General features: G+C 47.2%; 1 protein-coding gene across 1 annotated transcript in view; it reads left to right on the forward strand.

The window, feature by feature from the left end:
• The window catches only part of RHPN2 (rhophilin Rho GTPase binding protein 2), a 56,939-nt gene extending 31,548 nt beyond the window's left edge, over positions 1-25,391 (forward strand). Inside the window, exons 5-15 of the mRNA XM_032325131.1 lie at positions 6,153-6,230; positions 6,610-6,734; positions 8,556-8,722; positions 11,026-11,213; positions 11,617-11,773; positions 13,218-13,337; positions 14,894-15,088; positions 17,468-17,544; positions 18,766-18,912; positions 19,188-19,343; positions 24,143-25,391. Of these exons, the coding sequence (XP_032181022.1) occupies positions 6,153-6,230; positions 6,610-6,734; positions 8,556-8,722; positions 11,026-11,213; positions 11,617-11,773; positions 13,218-13,337; positions 14,894-15,088; positions 17,468-17,544; positions 18,766-18,912; positions 19,188-19,343; positions 24,143-24,403 (1,671 nt within the window). The 3' untranslated portion in view covers positions 24,404-25,391. The remainder of the gene's footprint in view (positions 1-6,152; positions 6,231-6,609; positions 6,735-8,555; positions 8,723-11,025; positions 11,214-11,616; positions 11,774-13,217; positions 13,338-14,893; positions 15,089-17,467; positions 17,545-18,765; positions 18,913-19,187; positions 19,344-24,142) is intronic.
• Positions 25,392-26,600: the final 1,209 nt, after the last annotated feature.

A 26,600-nucleotide genomic window follows, 5' to 3' on the forward strand; every position in this document is an offset into this window, starting at 1 on the left:
AGAGAGATCACAAGTAGGCAGTGGGGGGCGGGGCAGGGGCGGGAAGCAGGCTCCCTGCTGAGCAGAGACTCCCCCCTCCCCCCATGTGGGACTTGATCCCAAGACCCTGAGATCATGACCTGAGCCAAAGGCAGAGGCTTAACCCACTGAGCCACCCAGGCTGTCTCAGTCTTTCAGCAGCTTCCAGATGCTTGCTGTTGTCCCCAGCCCACCAGTGAACATCTGCACACTCCGCCCAGCATTCTCTTTGGATCAGTTTCTAGATGTGGATTTGGTGGGTGGAAGATAGACACAACCTACTTACCACCAGAAGGAGTCCTGCCTTCTTTCCTAGCCACTGTGTGTGACTGTTTACCTTCCCGCACCTTGTGTTACCCTGGCTTTCATTCCCCATTTGGAGGTTTTAATGAGATCTTTCTGATTTTTGTGAAATCAGGCAAGATAATCGCCTACTATGTTTTGCGTTTCTCTGATCAGTACTAGAGTTGGATACATTCTTGTGTATGTTTCTTGGCCTTCTACCGCTTTTGCCTGATTTTGAAATGACTTTCTGCCCTCTGTCTGCTTTTCCAGAGTTTTGCTCTTACTTCTTACAGGATTTCTTTTACATATGAAGGATAATAACCCTTGGTTCCTTGGTTATATATATCGCAAATATTTCTCTCAGTGCATTCTCCCTCTAATTTAACTTGTTACACAAGCACTTTAAAAGTTATCATATATATATATCAGATATATATTTTCATATATTTATATATGATACCATATATATTTTCATATATTTATATATATCATACATATTTTTATATATATCATATATATATATAACATATATTTTTGCCACTAAGATATTTTGTTGTTGAATCTACTGGTCCATCCCTTTATAGTTGTGCCTCGAGGACATGTTCAGAAAGGCACCCTGCACACCAATATGGCATAAATATTTTGCTACTGTTTCTCCCAGTTGTCTTGTTCCATATGTTTTTGCCTCAGATCTTTAATCTATCTGGAATTACTTTTGGGGGTAAACAATGAGGTATAAGGCCATCACTTTTTATTTTCACCAAATGGGTGGCCAGTTCCCCGTGAACTCCGTGTAAAGAAGCCATCGTGGTGCTGGCTGGTGTCCACTTCCCTCTGTGACCCCTGTGCCCCTACCCCCAGCCCCCCTCCTCCGTCCTGCTCTGTGCCATGGAGGCCACCACAGGCTGGAGGGGCTAGGAGGACGGGAGGTTGGGACATATACTCTGTAGGCGGCTCAGCTGGCTTCCATTTGCATTCCTGAGGAAAGGGCCTGGTGGCTTCGGTGCCCACCTCAGGTAGCCCTCTCTCCGGATTTTCAAAGCTCATTTCCTTCTTGACCTGAGATTCTAATGGCCCTGGAGGTTCTGCACCATCCCTGTGGTTTCCCTTAACCCTGCCCATACCACTGTGTTAGCCCTTTCCTTAAATTCACATCTGTGGGTGCCACCTTCCTCCTGTCCGGACCTGCTGGGTGCTCAAGCCTTTCCCTCTTCTGTGGAATGCTGGCTTTTGTTGTACACCTGATTCTTGAGTCCGCTGCCATCTGTTTCGGATCCATGGCTGGTTTCATTGTCTATCCATTGCTCACCGTTTAATCCCTATGTGTTCTAATAGCGATTAGAGCAAGCCTCCTTTATGACCATGCTTTTCCACATGTTCTGACTTTTCTCCCACATTTTTACTTCCATATTTTGTCAGGTTTCCCCAAAGTAGTACTTTTGGGTTTTGATTGAAATTTTATTAGATTCCTAGCTTATGTAGGAGATTACCATATTGCACGTTTTCATCTATGAACATAGTATTTCTAATTATTGATATGTCAACAAATAGCAGATTTTATGCGGGGCAGGGACCATGTCTGTCTTATTAAAAAAGTGATCTCATGCTTCCCATTTATAACACATAGGGTTGGATCTAGAGAGTATAATGCTAAGTGAAATAAGTCAGTCAGAGAAACATAAATACCATATGATTTCACTCCTTTGTGGAATTTAAGAAATAACACAAATGAAAGAAAGAAAAAAGAGACAAGCCAAAAAACCAGACTCTTAACTATAGAGAACAAACTGCGGGTTCCTGGGGTGAGGTGGGGTGGAGTTGGGGGGGTGAATGAAACAGGTGAAGGGGATTAAGAGCACACTCACTCGTGAGCACTGAGTAACACATAAAGTTGTTGAATCACTATATTGTACACCTGAAGCTAATATAACACTGTATGTTGACTATACTTGAAATTATAAAAAAATGCCTTAGCGAATACATGAAAGAATGAAATAACTTAAGTCTTTCAGTAAAGTTCAATACCTAACTGCTTAGTGAATTCAATTAATTTTATCCCTCGGCATATTATACTTTTGTTGAGGGGGTGCAATTGGGAAATTATTGTTTCCCTGTTACATTTTTCTAACTGGTTATGGCTTATATAGGAAGGGAGGACTGTTGGGACACCTGGGTGGCTCAGTTGTTACGCGTCTGCCTTCAGCTTGGGTCATGATCCCAGGGTCCCAGGATCAAGCCCCGCATTGGGCTCCCTGCTCCTCGGGACGCCTGCTTCTCCCTCTCCTGTTCCCCCTGCTTGAGTTCCCTCTCTCGCTGTGTTTCTCTATCAAGTAAATAAAATCTTTAAAAAAAAAAAAAAAGAAATTAAAAAGAAGCAAAGACTGTTGATTTATATCTATTAACTTTGTGGCCATTTCACTGAATTTCTATTATTTTAGTAGTTTTTCAGTCGATGCTCTGGGTTTTGTAAATACGCCATTATTTTGTAATATATGTATATGTATATATATATATATTTACACATATATATTATTTTTGCTTTTTAATATTTGTCTTAATTTGTTGGCTAGAGAACTTCAGAATTATGTCATATAATAGAATTATATTATGTAGTCCTTGTCTTATCCTTGATGTTTATAGTAGGTTTCAGCTAGGTTTTTTTTTTAAAGATTTTATTTATTTATTTGACAGACAGAGATCACAAGTAGTTAGAGAGGCAGGCAGATAGAGAGAGGGGGAAGCAGGCTCCCTGCTGAATAGAGAGCCCAATGTGGGGCTCAATCCCAGGACTCTGGGATCAATGATCTGAGCCGAAGGCAGACGCTTTAACCCACTGAGCCAGCCAGGCGTCCTCAGCTAGGTATTTTTTATTGTACTACTTAGTAGGATAACATATTTAATATTTAAACATATTTTTGTTTAATCTAGCCTAGGAATGTATTCAGAATTTAGGAAAATTCTCTTTGACTTTTATGAGGTTAACATAAAGTTTTTTTTAAACTTACTTGGAGTGTAATATGTCTCCTGATTTTAAGAAAATTTTGGCCAGTGTCCACAGCAGGAGTTGACAGAACAACGTGCTGTCCTGGAAAGGAGGCAGTTTCTCTCATCCCTGTGCATCTCCTGAGTGGTGACCCCTAACACTGCTTTCGGGGATGTCATCGTAGATGCCCTAGACGAACTTTGCCCTCCAGATCATTTTCACTGGGATTTAACCTCACTAATACAATTACAGTGGAAGATCGTTTCAGATATTTGTAGAGGAGCTGATTCCAAACATTAGCACTTTAAAGTCGTAAAGAAAATCTGTGATAGCATCATAAAATGAAAGGAAAAATTGGGTAAAAATGACCAAATTGAAAAGTAGAAGGAACTTTGCATATCCTGGGGCCCAGTGAGTCATCTCAAAATGTGTGCTGAGGAGGTAAACAGAGGTGTCCATGCGGCGGACTGTCGTCATTTTGTCTCTGATCCCAGAAACATACAAGTGACTTCAGTATCTAGCAAGAAGAGGTTAAGAATATCATGGTACAGGGCGCCTGGGTGTCTCAGTTGGTTGAGCAACTGCCTTCAGCTCAGGTCATGATCCCGGACTTCCAGGATCGAGTCCTGCATCGGGCTCCCAGCTCCTTGGGGAGTCTGCTGCTCCTTCTGACCACCTCCTCTCTCATGCTCTCTCTCACTCACTCTCCCTCAAATAAATAAATAAAATATTTTTAAAAAAAAAAAAGAATATCATGGTACATATTAGCTGGCACAAAGTGGGCGCTCGATGTATTTGTTTAGTAAATGAGTTGTACACGCATTACATTGGAGGATTACATAATCATTAAAAGTCACATTATAGAGCAGGGGTTGGGGGGCTCAGTTGGTTAAGCGTCTGACTCTTGAATTTGGCTCAGGTGGTGGGACTGAGCCCCGGGTCGGGCTCTGCACTCAGTGGGGAGTCTGCTGGAGAGTCTCCCTCTCCCTTGCACCTTCCCCTCCCTGCTTGTGCACTCTCTCTTTTTCTCTAAAATAAATCTTTTAAAAAAGTTTTCTTAAAGTCTTGTTTTATTTTGTGGCATAAGAAAATGTTTGCTACATTGCAAATTCAAAAAGAAAAACACAGCAAGGGGCACCTCGGTGGCTCAGTTGGTTTAGCGTCTGTCTTTGGCTCAGGTCATAGTCCCAGGGTCCTGGGATTGAGCCCTACATCAGGCTCCCTACTTGGCAGGAAACCTGCTTCTCTCTCTCCCACTCCCCCTGCTTGTGTTCTCTCTCTCACTGTGTCTGTCAAATAAAATCTTAAAAAAAGAAGCTCAGCAAATGTATATATTCAATAGAACCCTGTTTTTATAAGACGAGGGTATATGAGCATGTATGCGTGCGTGCATGCGTGTGTGTGTGTGTGTGTGTGTGCACTGAACATACAAAAAGCAGGAGGGGTTTTAGTGTAGAAAACATGTAATGAGAATCTTCTAACAGACCCCTGAGAAAACAGCTGAACATGTCTGTCCTCCACTTTCTGGTAGCCAGGGAGAGCCAGCATGTAAGGCAGATGCTAGCCAAGAAGCCACTCGATGCCCCTTATACTATTTTTATTTTTGTTTTTTCCCCCATCATACTTGCCATTTTCTGGTATATGATGTAATTTTCTTATTTTTAAAAAATACTTATTTTTTTAAAGTTTTATTTATTTATTTATTTATTTGAGAGAGACAGAGCAGGAGCAGTGGAAGAAGCAGGCCTCTCTGCCAAGCAGGGAGCCCAACGTGGGGCTCCATCCCAGGACCCTGAGATCATGACCTAAGCCCAAGGCAGGTGCTTAGTGGCTGAGCCACCCAAGCACCCCTAATTTACTTATTTGTTGTGCCTATCACTTAACTTTCTGAGCCGCCTTGTGAGAATAGAAGCTCCATGGGGGAAGAAATCTTTGTTTTGTTCACTGATGGAGCCCAGGCTCTACGAACAGTGCCCGGACATGGCAAGTGTGTGCCGTATGCCCGAATGAGCTCACTGAGTCGTCAAATGCTGGACTGGGGACCCAGTTAGGGGGTCTCATTCAGGTGCTTCCTTTGTGAAAATGCCCAAAGCTGCTCTCACAAAGGTTCTCATTGCAGACCCTGAGGGAAGTAGCCATACAACAGTCTCCAGACATGGGTTTCCTTTTCCGGGAAGGCCCTGTGCCCAGGTACTGAAGGCAGCCCATAGGATGAACGTCAGCGCCCCGGAGCGTCTGGGATGTTTGCCAGAATTGTTCAACGTATTGTCACTTACAGTCACTTGGGTGTGACGTAAAGACATTGTATTTTATTTATTTATTTAGGAAATTTTATTTATTTGAAAGAGCACAAGTAGGCAGAGCAGCAGGCAGAGGGAGAGACAGGTTTCCTGCCAAGCAGGGTGCCTGATGTGGTGCTCCATCCCAGGACCCTGAGATCATGACTGGAGCCAAAGGCAGACACTTAAATCGACTGAGCTACCCATGCACCCCTATTTTATTTATTTACTTATAAGTAGGCTCCATGCCCAAGATGGGGCTTGAACTCATGACCCCAAGATCAAGGTTGGGTGCTCCACCAACTGAGCCAGCCAGGCCCCCCAACAAACGTGTTTTAAATTAAGAACAAAACAACTTCCACTTTCCTTTTAACTGAAGCAACAAAAGGAACATTTTTAAATGTGCATGTGGTTCAGAAAATAAATCCCACCACCCAGAAAGTCACTGCAGCATGTAATCTCCTGGTTGTATGAATTCTACATGTATTTTTAAACCAGGGAAGGGGGGGGCACATTAGACATTCCTGTTTGACCTGTTTATGGTTTGCACTGACGCCTTATAGGATCTCATCTCTTTTTGCTTGCAGGATTTTATCCTGGAGCATTACAGTGAGGACAGCTACCTGTATGAAGACGAAATAGCAGATTTGATGGATCTGAGACAGGTGAGGTGTTGTGTGCAGTGGGGAGGGGAGGGGAGTGGAAGGGAGGGGAGGGTGGCCGCCAGAGTTTGCTAGGACTTCAGAAAGTCCTATTACAGAATCACAGGTGGTTGGAGGTGATAGGGAGGCACTTTCAAAACCATCCTTAAAACCTGGCCACCATGGGGGGTGGGGGGGTGGGAGGGGGACAGACACGTCCTCGGCACATCTGGGGCTGGATTCTGGGACTCCTGAGCCTGCCCCAGCCCCTTCCCCCATGCCTCATGCTCAGGGTAGCAGCAGCAGAGGCCCAGGCTCTGTAGGCATAGTGCATGTGACACCTGGGGTGGCCGTGCGCTGGGTCCTCATCCGCCCCCCCCACCCCCGTTCCCTTTCCCTCCAGGCTTGCCGGACGCCCAGCCGGGATGAGGCTGGGGTCGAACTGCTCATGAGCTATTTCATCCAGCTGGGGTTTGTGGAGAGCCGGTTCTTCCCACCCACCCGACAGATGGGGATCTTGTTTACATGGTAGGTGACCCAGGCCGGCCCCCCCCACCCCGCCCCCTCCACTGCCCTCCTCTGCATACCGCGCCCTCTCTTTCAAGCGGTCCCGTTTCTCCAGGAGAGCCTAGATCAACGCGTGTTTACGTATGACGGGGATCCAAGGGGAGAAGTCTCCAACAGACTGTGGCTTCTTGCTTCTCGGATCAAGGGAGCCGAGGAGAAGAGGCAGTTTTTTGTGTGTGCTCACTTCATTGTTGGGGAAACACGGGGGCTCTGAGGTGGAATTAATAAGAACAAAGATTCTTGTCCCAGATGAACGGGTCAGGGGTGGGGGCGGTGGGGGTTGGGTTTTGTCCCAGTGACAAAGGCAGCAAACAAGTAGATGTTAAGCAGAGCATTTGATTCTTCTCCAGAGTTGGTATTTTAGAAGGTTAGTGCTCTTTAAATGCTTTGGAGATGCCGTACCTCTTCCCTGAGGGTCCTTAGCACAGGAGAAAGGAGAGTCAAATCCAAGAGCCTTGGGTCGTATTCGAGCTGCATTACATCACTGCTGATGGCTATGAATGCTGTCCTTTTGAAAGAATAGGTGCATGACTTTTGCTATAGATGCCTTAGCTGCCTTAGTGTCGAATTAGGATGAATCTCCATGTCTGCCTCCTGGTTGATGGGTGAACTTTAAAACAGATCCTGAGTCTTTTAGACTTGAGGAAGAACAGTGAGGGGTTCCTATTTGCTGTGTTTCATTTAGGGGAGGACACACACACACACACGTATTTTGGAGTGGGAGAGTCGGGTGGAGGGCAGAGGGAGAAAGGGAGTCTTAAGCAGGTTCCACCCCTAGCAGGGAGCCTGGCTTGGGGCTCGATCTCACAACCCCAAGTTCATGACCCAAGTTGAAATCAAGAATCAGACACTTAATCAACTGAGCCATCCAGATGCCCTAAGAGAAGGCTTTTTTTTTTTTTTTTTTTAAGATTTTATTTATTTATTTGTCAGAGATCAAGAGAGAGCGAGAGGGCACAAGCAAGGAAAACAGCAAGCAGAGGGAGAAGCAGGCTCCCCACCAAGCATGGAGCCCAATGCAGGGCCCGATCCCAGGTCTCTAGGATCATGACCTGAAGCTGAAGGCAGACGTTCAACCGACTGAACCACGCAGGCACTCAAGAAGACATATTTCTAATACACCTTATTTTTTAGAACAGTTTTAGGCTCACAGCAAAATTAATAGATTTCCCATATATTTTCCCACATTATCACCCAAAGTCCATAGTTGACACTGGGTCTCACTCCTGGTGGTAGGCACTTCCTGGGTTTTGACCATGTGTAAGGACACATTTCCATGTTACAGGATCACATGGGGGAGTCTCACTGCCCTACAGTCCGCTCTGCCTCTTCATCCCTCCCCCGCCCCTCAACCCTGGCATCTACTGATTCTTTGTGTCTCCATTGTTTTGCCTTTTCCAGAATGCCAGATAGTTGGAATCATAAAGTATGTAGACTTTTTCAGATTGGCTTCCTTCACTGAGATATTCCATGCATTTAAGTTTCCTGCATGTCTTCTCACAGCTCGATAATTCATTTCTTTTTATTGCTACATGGTATTTCACTGTATGGTTTTGCTGCAGTTTGTTTGTCCATTCACTTTTGGAAGGACATGTTGGTTGAGAAGCCTTCCTTTAGCATGAGGTGGTAATAAGCCCATCAGCTTGCTTGGAAATGAAAGCTTCATTGCATGTGTACCCTTGCCTTTTATCATTCAGGAAATGAATTTTGTCTGCTTTCTCCCCAAAGTGGCCTTCACCAGCCAAATAATTCATGTTCTCAAAACCTATTTCCTTTAAATAGGTACGACTCGTTCACCGGGGTTCCGGTTAGCCAGCAGAACCTGCTACTGGAGAAGGCCAGCATTCTGTTTAATATTGGAGCCCTCTACACTCAGATTGGGACCCGGTGCAATCGGCGGACCCAGGCTGGTCTAGAGGGTGCAGTGGACGCCTTTCAGAGAGCCGCAGGTGTGTCTCCAGGAAGGCTGCCGGGATAGCATCCTGGCCCCACCAGGGGGGTTCTGGGTACTGCAGCGGAAGAGGGTCTGTGGGCCTTCCCCAAGGCCCCGGCTTCCCCAAGACCCAAGTCCTGTAAGGGCCAGGCGGGTTTCAAGTGCTGGTGTATCTTACCACCGAGAGAATTGCTTAAGGGCTCAAGCCCTGATGCTTTGGTCTGGGTGTGGCTGAGGGACCCTGCACGTTAGGGTTTGTGTGTTTCTGTTGTGCTCGTGCAAACTTGCCTGCCTGAAGCTCTCCGCCCAGCCTTTTGTCAAGTGACACTTAGCAGCAACCTATGAGAGGACTGGAGGCCCCCCCGCCCCGGGCTGGGTGTAGTGGTGTGTGCGGCTCTGGGGTATCTGAGGGTCCTGCATTGCTCTCCTGCAGCAGGGCCTGTGGCTGGCAGAGTTGCTGTGAGGAGTGGTGGGGAAAGCAGGCACATGGCACAGACCACAGGACAATACCCCTAGTGGACTTCACACTGCATTCCCTTCTGTGCCGGTTCTCATCCCTCTGCTATGCAAGGCCATGAAGAACCCTAGCTGTGTCATTTTGACTGATCGTGAAATCGCTTGTGTTAAAATGACTGATTCTTGGGGGGTTGCGCCTGGGGGGCTCAGTCTGGTAAGCCTCTGCCTTCGGCTCAGGTCATGATCCCAGAGTCCTGCTCAGCAGAGAGCCTGCTTCTCCCTCTGCTTTCTGCTCCCCCCCCCCCCGACAAATAGAGAAATAAAATCTTTAAAAAAAAAAAAGATCCCTTGGGATAAAGCAGCATGCTAAGATCCCATGTGGCAGTGGATTTCTTTCACTGTACATTCTTTTTCTTCCCGAGGAACCTAAAGCAAGTGTGTTTGGAGACCCATCTCTAAGATGACAGCAGCACAGACAACATGAAGCATAAGAGCAGTGGGGGAAGCAAACCCCAGAGGGGAGCAAATAGCCCGCAGCCACTGCCATCTGTCCACGGGGCATCTGGGGCTTTGCAACAAAACCAGAGGAACCAGTCAGATGGGATTCATGTTAGAGATTTTATTTCAGCCTCTGGTTGATCGTCAGCCCTGTGACAGTTACTTTCCTAACGTATAAAGAAGTCAGCTAAGGGGCACAGCAGGAAAATTTCCACTGTAGTGGCTGGGTTGGTCTTCCCTGAGGGCCTGGGGGAAAGCCCTGAATTCCATCCGAACTCAGGTGTTAGGTGGGAACGTGTCCCTCCGAGAGCCCTTCCCTCACCCTGCCTGCTTCCTGCTCTCACCTCCATTAAATGCCTGGTCATGTACGGAAGGCCTCACAGGGGCCCAGGTGAGACGGCAGTAAATAGGGAGCAGGCTGATTTTCTCGCTTGATACGGAGGTAAATATTTTAGAAAAGAATCTTTTTTTTTTTTTTTTAAATTTTGTTAAAATGCACGAAAGAAAATGACTGTCTGTAACCGATTTCAAGTGTTCACTTTACTGGGATTAAGAACATTCACGGTGCTGGGGCAATTCTCTATCACCCGAACTTTGTCATCTGCCCAGACTGAGACTGGGGGGGTGCTTGGGGGGGCATGGTGGGTTGAGCGTCCGACTCTTCATATCAGCTCAGGGTCATGGGATCGAGCCCCGTGTTGGGCTCTGTGCTCAGTGTGGAGTCTGAGATTCTCTCCCTCTGCTTCTCGACCTCCTACGCACTCACGCGCTCTTTCTTGCTCCTTGTCTCAAATAAATAACTAAATACAATCTTCAGACTGAAACTCTGTACCCATGAAACACTCTATATTCCTTCCTTCCCCCTGCCCCTGGCAACTACCATGCTCCTTTTTCGTCTCCTTGAATTTGACTCTTCCGGATACCTCGTCTCCCAGAATCATACATTTGCCCATGTGACTGGTATATTTCACTTTGCGTAACCTCCGCGTCCATGTTTTAGCATGTGTCAGAATCTCCTTCCTTCTTAAGCCTGAAAAATATTCTGTTGTATGTATGCAACACGTTTTGTTTAAGCGTACGTTGATGGACATTTGGGTTGGCTTCTACCTTTTGGCTGTTATGACTCATGCTGTCGTGAATGTGGGTGTACGAGTATCGGTTTCCATCATTTCCATCTGCTTTCAGTTCTTCGGGGAGTATACCCAAGAAGGGAATTGTTGGATCTTACGGTAACTGAGAATCAGATTTTTCACAACGTTCCAGAACACGTTCTTTATTTTTCCGTCTCTCCTTCTTGCTTTTGAGCAGCATGGTGAAATCGATACGACCCCTGTCTAATGTGAAAAAAAAAATTTCCGATTGTAGGGGTTTTAAATTACCTGAAAGAGACATTCACTCATACTCCGAGTTACGACATGAGTCCTGCCATGCTCAGTGTGCTGGTCAAAATGATGCTTGCACAAGCCCAAGAAAATGTGTTTGAGAAAATCTGCCTTCCTGGGATCCGGAACGAGTTCTTCGTGCTGGTGAAGGTGGCTCAGGAGGCTGCCAAGGTGAGCCCTCCGAGGTCCCGTGACTTCCTGGGGGTGGGTGGAATGTGTCGATGTGGGCCCCTGGAAGCAGTGGGGGCTCCCTATGGCAGTTTGCCTGTGACCTGGGCAGCGTGCCTGCCCTGGACCGAGCGTGAGCCTGCATTTTCTTGGCAAGCTGTGGCGTTTCCGATACGGATCACTGATTCCATCTGCAGCTTAGCCGAAAATCCAGTATCGTGACAGTTGCCTGAGCTTCCTGTGAATTCTGATGCTGGAAGAACTAGGAAGCGTTGGAGCTGCTCCCAGATTCTGGAGCAGGCACCTGCAGGGCCCCTCCATAGAAGAAAGGGCTCTTTTTCTGCAGCCTGGGTGCATGAGCACCCCTGGGGCAGGCTCCCCCTTCCCAGCATTCCTTCCGTTGCAGGTAGGGGAGGTCTATCGGCAGCTGCACACCGCCATGAGCCAGGCACCAGTGAAGGAGAACATCCCCTATTCCTGGGCCAGCTTGGCCTGCGTGAAGGCACATCACTACGGAGCCCTGGCCCACTACTTTGCGGCCACACTTCTCATCGACCACCAGTGTAAGGCTTGTGGGCCTGGAGGCGCTGGGGCTTTGGTCAGGGTCATGCTTCTAGAACATTCTATGCTGAATGAGCGCTGTCTTAACCTGGAGATGCTTACATGATTTAGGGGTTCTCCATTCCTGCTGTGGAGGAAGAAGGGGAGTGTAATTCTGCCCATGTTGGAGCAAACAGCTCCAAGGCGGTGACCTCTCCCCTGGCGTTAAGACCAGGGCTTGGACCAGGGTCAGAAGTCGTGAGGTGTTCACCTAGGCACTGAATCTAAGGGGATGCCCCCAAACTCAGCATTCAAGATAACGTTTGGATATTTAAAATGAATCAAAACTAAACAAACAAACACAAATCCATGGTGCTCCAAATTTTAAATAAAGACCACAGATCAGTAGCAGTGCTGTGCGGGCCCACATTGGAGCCTGAAGCAAAGGGGAATTTTGATGTCTGTTCATCATGCATCTTTTAAGCTTACCTTTTGGTATTTAGAAAATTGTATTAAACTATCCTGTCTCCTGACTGCTGAGTGTTTGGTGCTCTTAAATTTTCAGCCTGAGGTGAGGATCTTGTTCTCCTCACCCTAGTCTTGGTTCTGATCTGAGGTCAGGTGGGACTCTTGTCCTGAGCTCTAATCAAGGTCATCCCACAGTAATGAAATGGGCAAGTTCCGGAGCCACACTATCCGGGTTCATAACACAGCTCTGCCATTTACTAGCTGTGTGATCTCGGGTAAGTTACCTAATTTTCTGGGCCTTGGTTTTTTCATCTATCAAATGGGGGCATGAAGAGAACCCATCTCATAGGGCTCTTGTGAAAATTACATGTCTGTATGCATAACTAAATAGCGCCTTGTATCTTGTGGGCTCCCGGAAAGTGGTAGATGCCTACTGCTAGTATTACTGCATAGTCTGATATACGGGACAAATCACATAAACCACTTGGCAATTACGGTAACAACACACATGGGGCAGCAGTTGGACTCCTTTGGTGTAGTCACGGAAGGCTTCTCAGAGGCGGTGACATTTGAGTTGGACCTTGAAGTCTGAGGAGCACTTTTGCAGCTGAACAAGGAGGAAAAGGACAGCCAGAGCAAACACCCGTCCAGTGTGCCAGGGAGGATGGGTGCAGGCATGGAGGCCACCAGAGGCTTGAGGCTGGGCTGTGCTAGGAGGTTCCGTGAGGTGGGTAAGTTGGAAGAGGTAGAATGGGGGCTTAGAGCCAAAGCAGGAGCCTCTAGGGTGCGCCTGTCCCTGAGTGCCAAGATTTATGAGCTAGATGGCCAGGGGTGTGTCCAGGGGCTAAAAGGAGACCTAGTATCCCAAGTGCCTTATAAAAGTGGAGAAGGAAGGTAACTAGAGGAGGTTGAAAGAGACTTCTCTGAGGGTCCGCAGCACCATCTCGAGTCTGTGGTCATATCCACAAGAAGGGATTTACCATGTGGCTCTTACTGCAGTGAAGCCGGGAGCTGATGAGGACCATCAGGAGAAGTGCCTGTCCCAGCTCTACGACCACATGCCGGAGGGACTGACACCCTTGGCTACGCTGAAGAACATCCACCAGCGCCGACAGCTGGGTACGCCTGGGCTGTTCCGCTCCTTCCCTCTGTGGGCCCCATTCCGTGCCCAGCTGGTCCTGCTCACAGACCGCCCCAGACAGGTCCCCAGGGCAGGGCCCGGAGAGCAGGGCATCCTGGGTCATCCGACCATTCTGGATCAGAAACCGTGGGGCGTGGTCTGCAGCCTCGCAGTCCCCTGGGTCTGTGTTCTCGCAGGTTCTCTGAGGGCCAGGGCCTCCCAGAGTGGAGCCAGAGCTATGGCAGCCTTCCCATGCCCTCATGGTTCAGAGAATGGCCCTTGGTCATCCAAACGTGGAAGGGCACGTTCGTTAATTTTCTTCTGTCACACCTAAGAACTGATGATGGGTAGTTTGGTTTCTACCAGGGTCAGAGAGAGTATCTCTTCCCATGTGCGAGTCTAAATTCCTCTACTAACCAGACCTGCTCCCTAACCCCCACGCACTTCCCCTTCTCACTGATGGCAACTCCAGCCTAGGGGTGTATAGGCCAGGAAACCAGGAGTCTCCAGCCTTCAGCCTTCTTTCTCACCCCACACGTGATGGGCAAATCCTGTTGACTCTACCTAGACAACACGTCCCATATCCAGCTACTACTTACCTACCTCCTGGACTAAGCCACATGCACGCAGTGCTTACCTAACACACGTTGACTGCCTCAGTCTCACACAACCCTATGAGATACACATAATATGATCCCTATTTTGCAGTTAAGGAAACAGGCCCAGAGCGGTCACATGGCTCGTAATTGGTCCCCTGCTTTCCTCTTTATTCCTTCCTACTCAGTTCCCATGGGTCACGTCACATCAGTCTTCTGCTCACATCTTAATGGGCTCCCATCTCACCCAGAGTAGGGACAAAAGCTATCACCCTACATTTGTAAGGTGGATGACATGTCTGGCTCCTGCTCCTCTCTGGCCTCATTCCCTGCCTTTCATTCCAGGCCTCACTCCCTCTGGCTCCAGCTCCAAGCTCCTTGTAACCCTGGAATGTACAAGCATACTCCTGCCCCGGGGCCTTTGCACTTGCTGTTCCATCTTTCAGGAGTGCCCTTCTGTCAGATATCCTTGTGACTGCTCCCTCACCTCCTTCAGGGCTCTGCTCAAAAGTTAACTTCAAGAAGTCCTTCCTGGATCGCCCATCATTAAAAGAGCAACTTTCTGTTCCCAGTCTTCTTTTGCTAGATCTGCTACCTGCCCTGCTTTATTTCTCTCCCAATCTTACACCCTGATCCATGACCGATTTCTTAGCTTGTTAATGATCTGTCTTCAACACCAGCACATAAACTCCCTGGCGACAGAGGCTAGTTTTTGTTCATTGCTTCACCTCTAGTGCCCAGAACACTGGGTAACTATTTGCCGAATGAACGCTTTATAGACCTGAGCGAGCCTGTCTCACATGGATTTAAGAGGGACTTAGGCTGTTCAGGCAGATCCTTCGGGAAGGAGAGGGTCCACCCCTCTGGGCTGGTCCTTGGGCACCTGGGCTCACCCCGAGGGACTCGCGCTGCCTGAGATGGGGGCATCGTGTCACGTAGGGTCTGCTTTCTGGGGGCAGGCAAGTCGCACGTGCGCCGAGCTGTGGCACTTCACGAGGAGTCCGTGAGGGAGGCCAGCCTGTGTAAGAAGCTTCGTAACATTGAGGTGCTGCAGGAGGTGCTGTCCGCCGCGCACCGGCGCTCCCAGCTTAAGGATGCGCAGCTCCGGGAGGACGATGACCTGCTGGACTTGATCGAAGCTCCCGACATCGTCTGTGAGTGACCTGGGAGCCTGTGGCGGGTGCAGAGGACGTCCCCGTTACTCTGGGGGCGCAGCCTTGGTCCGCTCCTCTGGGAAGGCTTGGCCAGACCCTGAGTTACCTCTCTGCTCACTCGGTGCAGGGATTTCTTTATGGTCTTTGTCCTTGGTGACCTCCTGGTAGCCTGTGACCAACCCCCCGTGTCAGGGTGCTCTGCTGCCTTGTTTCTGTCCCCACCTCCCTCAGCACCCTCTTTGCTGACTGTTGTTGCTCCTGGCATTGTCGGAGGTCTACTTTTGCTGGTTTGCCTCCTCCTAGATGCCCTTCCTTAAAGTCTCATAACCTCCCTGGGGCTCTGGCCGTCATGTCTAGTCAGGAGACCTCAGAAGCTACCTTGGCCTTGATGCTTTTGCTACGCTACCCCCCGCCCCCCCGGATTGTGTCTGCCTCTGGGAATGTGTTCTGCTGTGTCAGCCTTCCCCCCACTCCATTCCCCCCCTTCCCCCCCACACCCTCCCACCTACACTCCCCCCCCCCGTAGTTTTAGAGCCAAACACTTCCTTATCCCTTCCCCTATGTCTGCCCTTTCCCATTCTCTCCTTCCTTCAGCATCAACATTTCCCTTCTTTCTTTTTTTAGGACAAACCTTACTTTTATTATGAAATGAAAAGTCAATTTTCCACGGAGAGAGTGGAACTGGGGGATGTGGGTAAATCTTTACCTTGGCAGTGAGAATCCTTCAAACCCGTGTTTATCATGTGTGCGTGTGTGTGGCGAGAACACTTGAGATCTGTCCTCTTGGCAATTTCAAATAGACAATATAGTATTGTTAACTGTAGTCACCGTGCTGTGTGTTGGATCTCTAGAACTCATTCATCTTGCACAACTGAACCTTTGTACCTTTGACCAACATTGCCTCATTCCCTACCCCCATTGTCACTGCACCATTCTGCTGTCTGCTTCTATGAGCTTGACTGTCTCACATTTCACGTATAAGTGACATCATGCACCACCAGCTCTTTCTAGGCATTTCCAAGACATTAATTACGTCCTGGCTTTGGGAAGTTGGAGGTGAACAGGATTGGGGAGGGGACTGCGGGTTCTGTCCCAGGAGGCAGGAGTTGAGGGGCCTCTCTGAGAGGCGACTTCACAGTTAAGGAATGACTAGGGAAGGGGAGGGTGGCCCAATCAAGGTAACCCCCTTTGTCCATAGCTCCTTCCATCCCACTTTCTCTGTCTCTGAAGTTCCACCTCAGTTTCCAGGAACTAGAGACAGCCCTGCTCAAGATGGCGCCCTGGGCTTGTCTGTGGTAATGCTGGCTGATACCTACTGAGCATTTGAGGTCTGCCAGGCACAATAGTAAGCACCCTATGTATACAGAATCTCATTCAACTCTCCCTCCAGTTCTATAGGGGACTAGGATTGCCCTCATCTTAAAGATGACACAGTAAAGGTTTAGGGAAACCATATTCTTTGCACTGGGTGACCAAGCTGGTAAGTGAAGGCAGGAATGGCACTCCGTGATCCCCTTTCATGGATACTGGCCCTCTCCTTGGCCCCTTTGCCCATACAGTGTGCTTTTTGGCCATGAGGTGAGACACGACCTCCATAGAGGCGGGGAGTGTGGCTCCTGATGAGGCTGTCCAGGCCACTGTGGTAATCATGGGCACCCGGTTTGCGTCTAACACTGTGTCAGGCAGCTTGTAAGAAGCCACAGGGCCCTCCTGTAAGTAGAGAGCTGTGTTCTACCTTGTCAGAACCAGGCTTCTTCCTCAGATTTTCTTTTTATACTGCTCTTCTTGTATACTTAGCTTGCTTGGGGATCCTATGTTAGGAGCTGACTAGCCTTGTGGTAAGGGTGGGCTTGAGCCTCCCATGAATAGGATGGTGGAGATTAAAGCTTTCAGTGGACACAACTTGGCAAACTGACATCCCGCTAAAATCCTCATCTCACACATGAATGATAAGACAGGGAAGCTCATCTTACCCAGGACAGTGTGCTGAGAGACACAATACTTCCTCCTGTGATAGCCACACTTGAAATGTAGGTGACTTCTCAGTTGGGTTTCATGAGTGCCAAAGAAAGTCCACTAGAATATACATACTCTCCTTGAAGGCGGGGGCTGTATCTGATTGTCACTACTCTGTCCCAGCGCCAGAGCAAGGTACGGCTCATGGTAGGTGCCCAGTTGGAATGTACAGGTGACCCTGGGCCAGGGGGTTGACCAGCAGTCCATCTTCTATACTACTTGTCTATACCAAGAGGAAGGCCAAGAGACCAGGAGAAAGGTTGTCTTCTCTTCCCTTCAGCAAGAAGCCCTAGACCTGGGTTTTCAAGGATCACTTTCAGTTACAGAAACATTTACCCTTTCCCTTTTAATATTTTTTTCCAGCTAAAACTGAGCAAGAGGTTGAAATCATACTGCCGCAGTTCTCCAAGGTGACAGTGACAGACTTCTTCCAGAAGCTGGTATGTTGAGTGCTTATTTCCTAGTGACCCAAGGGGACATCTTATATAAATTGCAAGTATATAAATGGCTATTTTTAGTTTTTTAAAAAAAGATTTTATTTATTTATTTGACAGAGAGAGATCACAAGTAGGCACAGAGGCAGGCAGAGAGAGAGAGAGAGGAGGAGGAAGCAGGCTTCCCACTGAGCAGAGAGCCCGATGTGGGACTTGATTCCAGGACCCTGAGATCATGACCTGAGCCAAAGGCAGAGGCCATTCTAGATTTTTATTTTTTTTAAAGTAGGCTCCATGCCCATTGTGGAGCCCAACACATGATTTTGAGATCAAGAACTGAGCCAAGAGATGAAGAGTCAGACTGAGTCACTCAGGTGCCCCGATAACATTAGACTTTTTAAATTAGAGACTTTATACAATTTTCATTGAGATGATTTTTCAAAAGATTTTATTTATTTATTTATTTGTTTGTTTGTTTGTTTGAGAGGGCAAGAGAGCACAAACAGGGGGAGCCACAGAGGGAGAAGGAGAAGCAGGCTCCCCTCCAAGCAGGGAGCTTGATGTGGGGCTCGATCCCAAGATGCTGAGATCATGACCTGAGCCACCCAGGCACCCCAAGGTTTTATTCATTTGAGAGAGAAGAGAGAGTGTGTGCATAGGAGCAGGGAGAGAAATAGAGGGAGAGGGATAAACAGACCCATGGTGAGTGTAGAGCCTGACACAGGACTCAATCCCAGGACCGTGAGCTCATGACCTGAGCTGAAATCAAGAGTTGAACACTCAACCAACTGAGCCACCCAGACGCCCCTAAGATGATTTTTTTAAAGAACATTTTCTTGGGGCACCCAGGTGGCTCAGTGGGTTAAGTGTCTGCCTTCAGCTCAGGTCGTGATCCCAGGGTCCTGGGATTGAGCCCAGAGTTGCGCTCTCCACCCAATGGAGAGCCTGCTTCTCCCTCTCCCACTCTCTGCTTTTGCTCTCTCTCTCATCAAATAAATAAAAATATGTTTTTTAAAACAAACATTTTCTAGAAAATATATTGGCTATTTTAGAGAAAATGGCAGTTAATATCCTTGGATGACTGCTGTAGCATGTATTATCCCTGATGATGTCACTGGTCTCTGAACAAGGCCGAGTGACATCTGGGAGGATGACAGGGTGACATTTCCTATAGCTTTCTAGTGCCCGATTCAGCCTTCACTTACCTAATGATGCTCTGTTCCAAAGGGCCCCCTGTCAGTGTTTTCGGCTAACAAGAGATGGACACCTCCTCGAAGCATTCACTTCACTGCAGAAGAAGGGGATTTGGGGTTCACCTTGAGAGGAAACTCCCCCGTTCAAGTCCACTTCCTGGATCCTCACTGCTCAGCTGCGGTAAGCGTGCTCTTCTCTAGACTGGGAGCAGAGCTCGCGGGTCAGACCAGTCACATGCCAAGAGTGCTGGCCAACCCAGTCTAGCTGGGTCTGTGAATGGATTTAGGGTTTCTTTGTGTGAAGGGTCTGACTATGTGAAAGGCCTCTCGCATGTGCTACCTGTTTAGAGAGCAAAGGATTCACGCACGCTGTGGATTTTGTTTGTGTACTTGGGAACTAATCCAGGGATGAGAATGAACGGAACACTGACCTTCCTATAAATCCTCCGTTTGTAGCTGGCAGGGGCCAAGGAAGGGGATTATATCGTTTCCATTCAAGACGTGGATTGCAAGTGGCTGACAGTGAGCGAGGTCATGAGGCTGCTGAAGGCCTGTGGCCAGGATGGCGTGGACATGAAGGTTGTGAGCCTGCTGGACTTCACCTCCTCTATGGTGAGCGCTGATAGCCTGGTGGGAAAAACAGCCATGCAGGGCGAGGCTGGCCTGAGCCCAGCCCCAGGGGTGTGCTTGGCCCTGCGCCTCCTACCTGTGTTGGTGATCTGACCATTGGACTCCTGACACTGGGCCAGGGGGTTGACCAGCAGTCCATTTTCTATACTACTTGTCTAGACCAAGAGGAAGTTGAAAGTGTCCTTGTTGGAATGTGCTCATGTTAGCCCAGAGATCATTAAAAAACTTTGTAAAAAATGCTGTAAATGAAGGAACCAGCTGATTTATTTTTCTGATTAAGTTTTTTTTTAAATATTTTATTTATTTATTAAAAAAGACTTGATTTGAGAAAGTGAAAGAGAGAGAGCGCACACAAGCATGGGCATGGGGGAGGGGCAGAGGGAGAAGCAGACTGCCTGCTGAACAGGGAGCCCGATGCAGGACCCCAGGACCCCAGGATCATGACCTAACTGAAGGCAGACGCTTAACCCACTGAGCCACCCAGGCACCCCTAAAGATTGATTTATTTGAGAGAGGGAGAGCGTGTGTGAGGGAGAGGTAGAGAATCTCAAGCAGACTCCCCACTGAGCATGAGCCAGATGCGGGGCTCGATCTCCTGACCCTGGGATCATGACTTGAGTGAAAACCAAGAGTCAGATGCTCAACCGACTGACACACCCAGGCACTGCCTGATTAAGTTCTTTTTTTATTGCAAAAGTCATACGTACTCACAGTCCAAAAAGAAAAAAAAATTAAAAATACTGAAGTGGTAGAGAAGGGCTTGAGATGACATGCGGAAGCCCCTGTCCACACAGCAGAGACAGCGTTAGCTGTTCCCTGGGAGATCTCGGGAAGTGCCTGGTGCCTGTGCAAGTTCATGTGCACAGTTAGACCCTTTTTTCTCCCCAGGCGGGATGATCATTTTGCATGTCCCCTTCCACACTTGGTCACGGTTCCTTATGGACCTTAGACACTTCCCTTCATGACAGTAGTCATTCAGCAGATAGTGACAGAGCATCCCATGTGTGTCAGGCCCTCCCTTGGGGTCAGCGCTATGGCCGAGCTGGTTGGATGCTGTCCCTGCCAGCCGTGATTCTGAAAATACAGCATGCCATGTGACAGAACGTCCAGAGGTGGGAAAGGCTCCTCTAGAGAGGGCTTGTGCCGAGACACAGGTGATAGGGACCATCCCGCCATCTAAGGAGGCACTCTGGGGAGCATCCTGGGGTGGCGGCGGGAGACCAACAGGTGCAAAGAGTCCCTGGAGGAGGAAGAAGCTTCTGCCGGAGGATCTGAAAGAGTCCTTTGAGCTGGAACAGGGCGACAGGGAGGGAGCGGCAGGAAATGCAGTGGGAGGGAGGCAGGGCCTCGCTGGCAGCCGTGGGAGCTCTGGGAGCTCGGAAGCCTTGGAGCCTCTGGAGAAGGGGATGCTTGGTTCAGAAGGATGTCTCACGTGTTGCCTGGTGAGGCTGGCTGGATGGTGGCAGCGGGAGCTGGCTAGAGCAGGTGTCCCGGCCAGTGAGCTTAGCAGCTTCCATTAGGGTGGGTGACGGCCAAGGTAGAGAGGGGTCTACAGGGATTTCTAGATGATTTGTGTAAAAAACACAGTGGAGAGAAAAATGACTCCCCAAGCTCGGGCTTGAACCAAGGCACCATTTTTCGTAATGATGGGGAAGAGGCCAGGAGCGAGGGAGGGAGAGGAGACAGGAAACGGTTGTACCATGAGTATCTTACGTGATGCTAGAGACATCTCGATGTGGTGTGCGGTAGGCAGCTGGATGTCCACATCTTCAGTTCAAGGGAGAAGTCAGAGCTAGAAATAAATATCAGAGTCTCACCAACACAGAGATGCTATTTAAAACTGGGAAGAGAGTAAATGATGTTACCCACAAGGGGCTGAAGGTCAAGGACTCAACCTTGAGACACCACAAGCATCTGGAGGTAAGTTGGAGGAGAAATAGGCACAAAGGAAGTTGCGGAGTGGCATTCAGAGAGAGGGGATAGAAAGAAGCTTCTGGAATCGAGAGAAGAAAATCCTGCCGAGGGAAAATGGTTGGTTGTGTAGAGTACAGTTAAGAGGTGGAGTTGTGTTCGTTATATTTGGCAGCAGGACAAAAAGACACTTTTCATGGAGAGATGGAATCAGAACTCTGATGAGAGAGGGCTAGAGAGGGAATGGATCGTATGAGTGCTTTGATAAGAAATGTCCAGAACAGGCTAATCCACAGAAGCACAACGTAGAGTAGTGGTTGCCAGGGGCTGGGGGTCAGGGAATTGGGGGGGGGGGGTCACTGCTGATGAGTTCAGGGTTTGTTTTTGGAGGGGAAGGAACTGTTTTGAAATTAGGTGGTGGTGGTGTTTGCACAACTCAGAATAGACTCAAAACCAGGGAGTAGTATTAAGGTGGTGAATTTTAAGGTATGTGAATTTTAGCTCCATTGAAAAGCTAAAGAAGATGAAGTTGGACTCCCGGAGCATCTAGGCGGAAGGGATCATTGAGAAATGGAATTCTTAGGGGCAGAATGTATGGAATTGGTGGGCAAGGGATCAGGGTTCCAACCAAAAACAAAAGAAATTTGTCCAAAGGCAGGATAAGTAAAAGAGCTGGACTCAGCACTAGAGGGCTGCGGTGCGTGCACGTGTGTGTGTGTGTGTGTGTGTGTGTGTGTGTGTTGCCCACCACAAGGTGTGGCTTTACAAGGAGAAAACCTTATTCTATCTTGTAATAACTGTGAGCCAGGCCTGTGAAGGAGCTGAGGTAGGGGTAGAAAGCAAGACTTTCTAGACTCAGACTGCCTGGAAAGGAATCCTGGCTTTACTATCCATGGTGACCTTGGGTGTCAGGGACTGGCTTTGAGCCGCAGGAAGATGGGAAGGGGGTGCCTACCATGGGATGTGTCCTTCAGGAGAGGTGTAACAATAACCATGATAAGGTTGTTTTCACCCAGCGAGGTCTTAGACTGTGGCAGCTGAGCAGTATTTTAACTGCTGGACCTTTGCTGCAAACGAAACTGAGAATAAAGCCCAGGGTCCTGGCTGAATGGCTTATCTGCTACTCCACACTTTGGATTGCGGTGGGTACTCCTCCATGGAGCACATTTGGAATTCTGCTGATATAACCGAGAGACCCCAGGCTGAGAATTGGGCCCTGCCTTCTGGGAACTAAGCAGTGTGTCCTTCAGCAAGTTAATACCCTCCCTAGTAGAATTGTTTCCTCGTTTGTACAAAATGGGAAGAGAGCCGGGCTCCCTATTGCAGTGAGTCGGAGGAGTGCCTCAGGAATATTTGGAGAATGGGTAGTGGGGAGCATGGTGCTTGAGGACAAGAAAAAAAGGGAATGGCAGGAAGGGGACAGACACAGGGGTGTGAGCTGGGAGGGGGACATAGGGAAAGTAGAGCACAGTGCTATCAGGAGGACATGTGTGGGGCTTCGAGAGACATCCAGGAGAGAAGGAATGGATTTACTAGGATAACATTAGGAGTGCCAGGTAAAGAGGTGCCTGATACAGATTTGGGGTCGGGGTTGGAGTTCCGAGGGAGGCCAGTCGGCTTGGCAAATATCCCCCAGTAACGTGCAGCCCTTTGGGTGCGGGCCTCGGGGGAGGCAGAGGGTGGAGTTTTAATTAGACTTGGCATGGGCTGGTTGAAATACGGGAGAGGATCGAGGGTATTTGTAAGGAAGTGCTCATAAAGATGCATAATGGACTTTGAGCAGGTGAAGATTGAAAGATGTTTGCAGGCGTGAAATCTACACTCAGGACCGTTTATTATTGTTTTTAATGGCTGTCCTGTAGAGTATTGTTTTAATGCCTGTCCTGTAGAGTATGGTGGGAGTAAATGGCAGTTTTATAGAAAAGGAAGGGGCATCTTCATCCAAAGGAGCCAGCCTCCAAAGGGACAATTTAGAGTGAATACACCTTCTTTATTGTCCCACCTCTCGAATTCCTTGATTTCTATTACAAATATCATCCCCTGCCAATTTAGATACGTGGTACGTATCTTTAAAGTCCTGGTTTTGGTGCCTGGAACATAGTAGATGTTCGGTAAACATTTGGTGAACAAAGCAATTCCAATGTTAGGCAAACATTGGAAGCTGGGGATAACCCACATGGGAGGTTCCAGAAAAAAAGTATCTGCAAGTTTCCTATTTGAACGCCCCACAATCTTTTAAAAGTTAATAATAGTGCTTACTGGGCACAGAGTTTCAGCTGGGGAAGATGAGAAAGTTCTGAACAGAAATCATGGTTACTTCAGGGGAAAGGTCTGGAAATCAAGGTACAAGGGATACCTACTGTTCAGTATATGTATTTTCATATTCTTGAGCATGAATATTACTTTTACAAATAGAATTATTACCTTAAAAAGTGAGTAGTGGTCCCTAGCCTAAAATGAGCCTATTCCCTAAAAGCTTTGTTTTTAAGAACCTAATTATTATTATTTTTTTAAAGTTTTATTTATTTATTTGTTTGTTTGTTTGACAGAGATCACAAGTAGGCAGAGAGGCAGGCAGAGAGAGAGAGGAAAGCAGGCTCCCTGCTGAGCAGAGAGCCCGATATGGGGCTCGATCCCAGGACCTTGGGATCATGACCTGAGCCGAAGGCAGAGGCTTTAACCCACTGAGCCACACAGCTGCCCCAAGAACCTAATTCTATGTAAGCATTACATCACCTGAGTTCCAGAATTTTATCAACTTTATTTTTAAAAGGATGTCGTAAGTGGAGAATGCGAGCCTCAGACCTTGCAATCACTTACCAATGATACTGAGGACTTCTAACACCATTTTTCTTCTTTCCCATGTGCAGCATAGTAAGTGTGCAACATACTCTGTGGGAATGCAGAAAACCTACTCCATGATCTGCCTGGCCATAGATGATGATGATAAAACTGATAAAACCAAGAAAATCTCGAAGAAGCTTTCTTTTTTGAGTTGGGGCACCAACAAGAACAGACAGAAGTCAGCCAGCACCTTGTGCCTCCCGTCAGTTGGGGTTGCGAGGCCTCAAGTCAAGAAGAAGCTCCCCTCTCCCTTCAGCCTTCTCAACTCCGACAGTTCTTTGTACTAATGTGAGGAAACAAAAAACGTCCAGGCCCTAAATGTCTCCGGTGCTGACCAGGCCTTCATATTTGTGCCACAATGGGAAATTTCTCAACATTCGCAAATCCCATTTTCTCACTGGGTAAACTCACGATTGGTAGGTCTTCGTGAACGAAAGTAATAAGAAACCTCGAGAAATCCGGGGAGTGTCACCATGTTGCTGCAAGTTATTTATTATATAAAGTATTGTAAATAGGATGGTGTTGAAAATAGGGCTATTTTTAACGGCTACAGTAACAATTTGTAGTTACTATCAGAATTAAATAGGGTTACCTCTGTTGGTCCTACTTATAATCATTTCTAGCCTTGGGTAATAGATCATTCCTTAATTCAGAATTCATGACCCCCAATTAAGACAGCTCAAGAGACTGTAACGATTTAGTTATATTAAGTTAGTATTACTAAGAAATGTTCCGAAGAGCTACTTTCTAAGGGGAATTCATGAACCTAAAATGTTAAGATTTTATGATTATTTCTACATAACATGAACGCTATTTCCAGATAAAGTCTAGTGCCAAATTTGTTATAACTTACCAGATGAAAACAAAACAAAACAAAAAAACCACACACAATTTAGGAGCCGTGTTGCTTCTAGTCTGATGTCATTTATAAGTTGCTAACACAGTGGCAGTGTTAGATGAGGACACTATCTACAAGGTAGACGATATGCTGTTTGATACTCAAAACGTTTTTGTTTCAAGTAGAAAATACGTAATTATATATCTTAAGAGTCTTTAAGATGAGTTAGAAACATTTTATAAGGTAAGATATAAATGATTCTAGTTTAAAGCTCTATTTGACTTTTTAAAGTGACTTTCTTACCTGTCAATTTCTCTTGCCATAAGTTGGATGATGCTGTGATTCTAGTAAGATTCACAGTTGACATAGTACAAGTTACATAGCTTAAAAAAAAAAAAAAAAAAGCATTGTACTCTATTTTTGAGAATTAACAAGAACATAAATATTTTCTAGTGTGCAATATCAAAAGGGAAGCAACCACATTTGGGGGAAGTGTATCCACTGCTGTTAGGGACATTTTTGTATAAATATTTAAATAAATATTCATTTGCCTGTGTTGATGTTCTGTTTTTGTTTTTGTTTTTACTTTTTTGCACTTATTTCACTCCTCTTTCAAATTGTTTCGACCCTAATGCACAAAATGTTCTAATGCTTTGGTTTTTATGACTAACATTTCACAAAACAGGACTTACAGAAGTTTTAAGTTATCTTAGTATCTTTGAAAATGTGGCATCTTTAAGTGCATTTGTTTTTAATTTAAATTCAGTTAATTAACATGTAATGTATTAGTTTCAGAGGTAAAGGTCAGGGATTCCTCAGTCTTCTAGGATACCCAGTGCTCGTTACATCACATGCCCTTGGTGTCTATCACCCAGTTACCCCATCCCTCCACCCCCTCTCCTCCAGCAACCCTGTTTCCTATGATTAAGAGTCTGTTATGGTTTGTCTCCCTATTTGATTTTTTTTCCTCTTCCTCTGTGATCCTGTTTTGTTTCTTAAATTCCGCACACTAATGAGATCATACAATTCTTTCTCTGATTGACATATTTCACTTAGCATAATACTCTAGTTCTATCCATGTTGTTGTAAATGGCAAGATTTCATTTTTTTAACGGCTGAGTAGTATTCCATTATGTATATAAACCTCCTCTTCTTTTTTTTTTTTTTATTATATACCTCCTCTTCTTTTTTTTTTTTTTTTTATTTTAAAGATTTTATTTATTTATTTGACAGAGAGAGAAATCACAAGTAGGCGGAGAGTCAGGCAGAGAGAGAGAGAGAGAAGCAGGCTCCCGCTGAGCAAAGAGCCCGATGCGGGGCTCGATCCCAGGACACTGAGATCATGACCTGAGCCGAAGGCAGCGGCTTAATCCACTGAGCCACCCAGGCGCCCCTATACCTCCTCTTCTTTATCCATTCATCTGTTGATAGACATCTGGGGTCTTTCCATAGTTTGGCGATTGTGGACGTTGCTGCTATAAACATTGGGGTACAGGTGCCCCTTTGGATCACTACATTTGTATCTTTGGGGTAAATGCCCAGTAGTGCGATTGCTGGGTAGCTCTATTTTCAACTTGTTGAGGAACCTCCGTTCTGCTGCTCAGAGTGGCTAAGTGCATGTCTTTTTTGAGCAGCCGATTGTACCC

This window comes from Mustela erminea, chromosome 19, assembly GCF_009829155.1.
Source record: "Mustela erminea isolate mMusErm1 chromosome 19, mMusErm1.Pri, whole genome shotgun sequence".
NCBI lineage: Eukaryota > Metazoa > Chordata > Mammalia > Carnivora > Mustelidae > Mustela > Mustela erminea.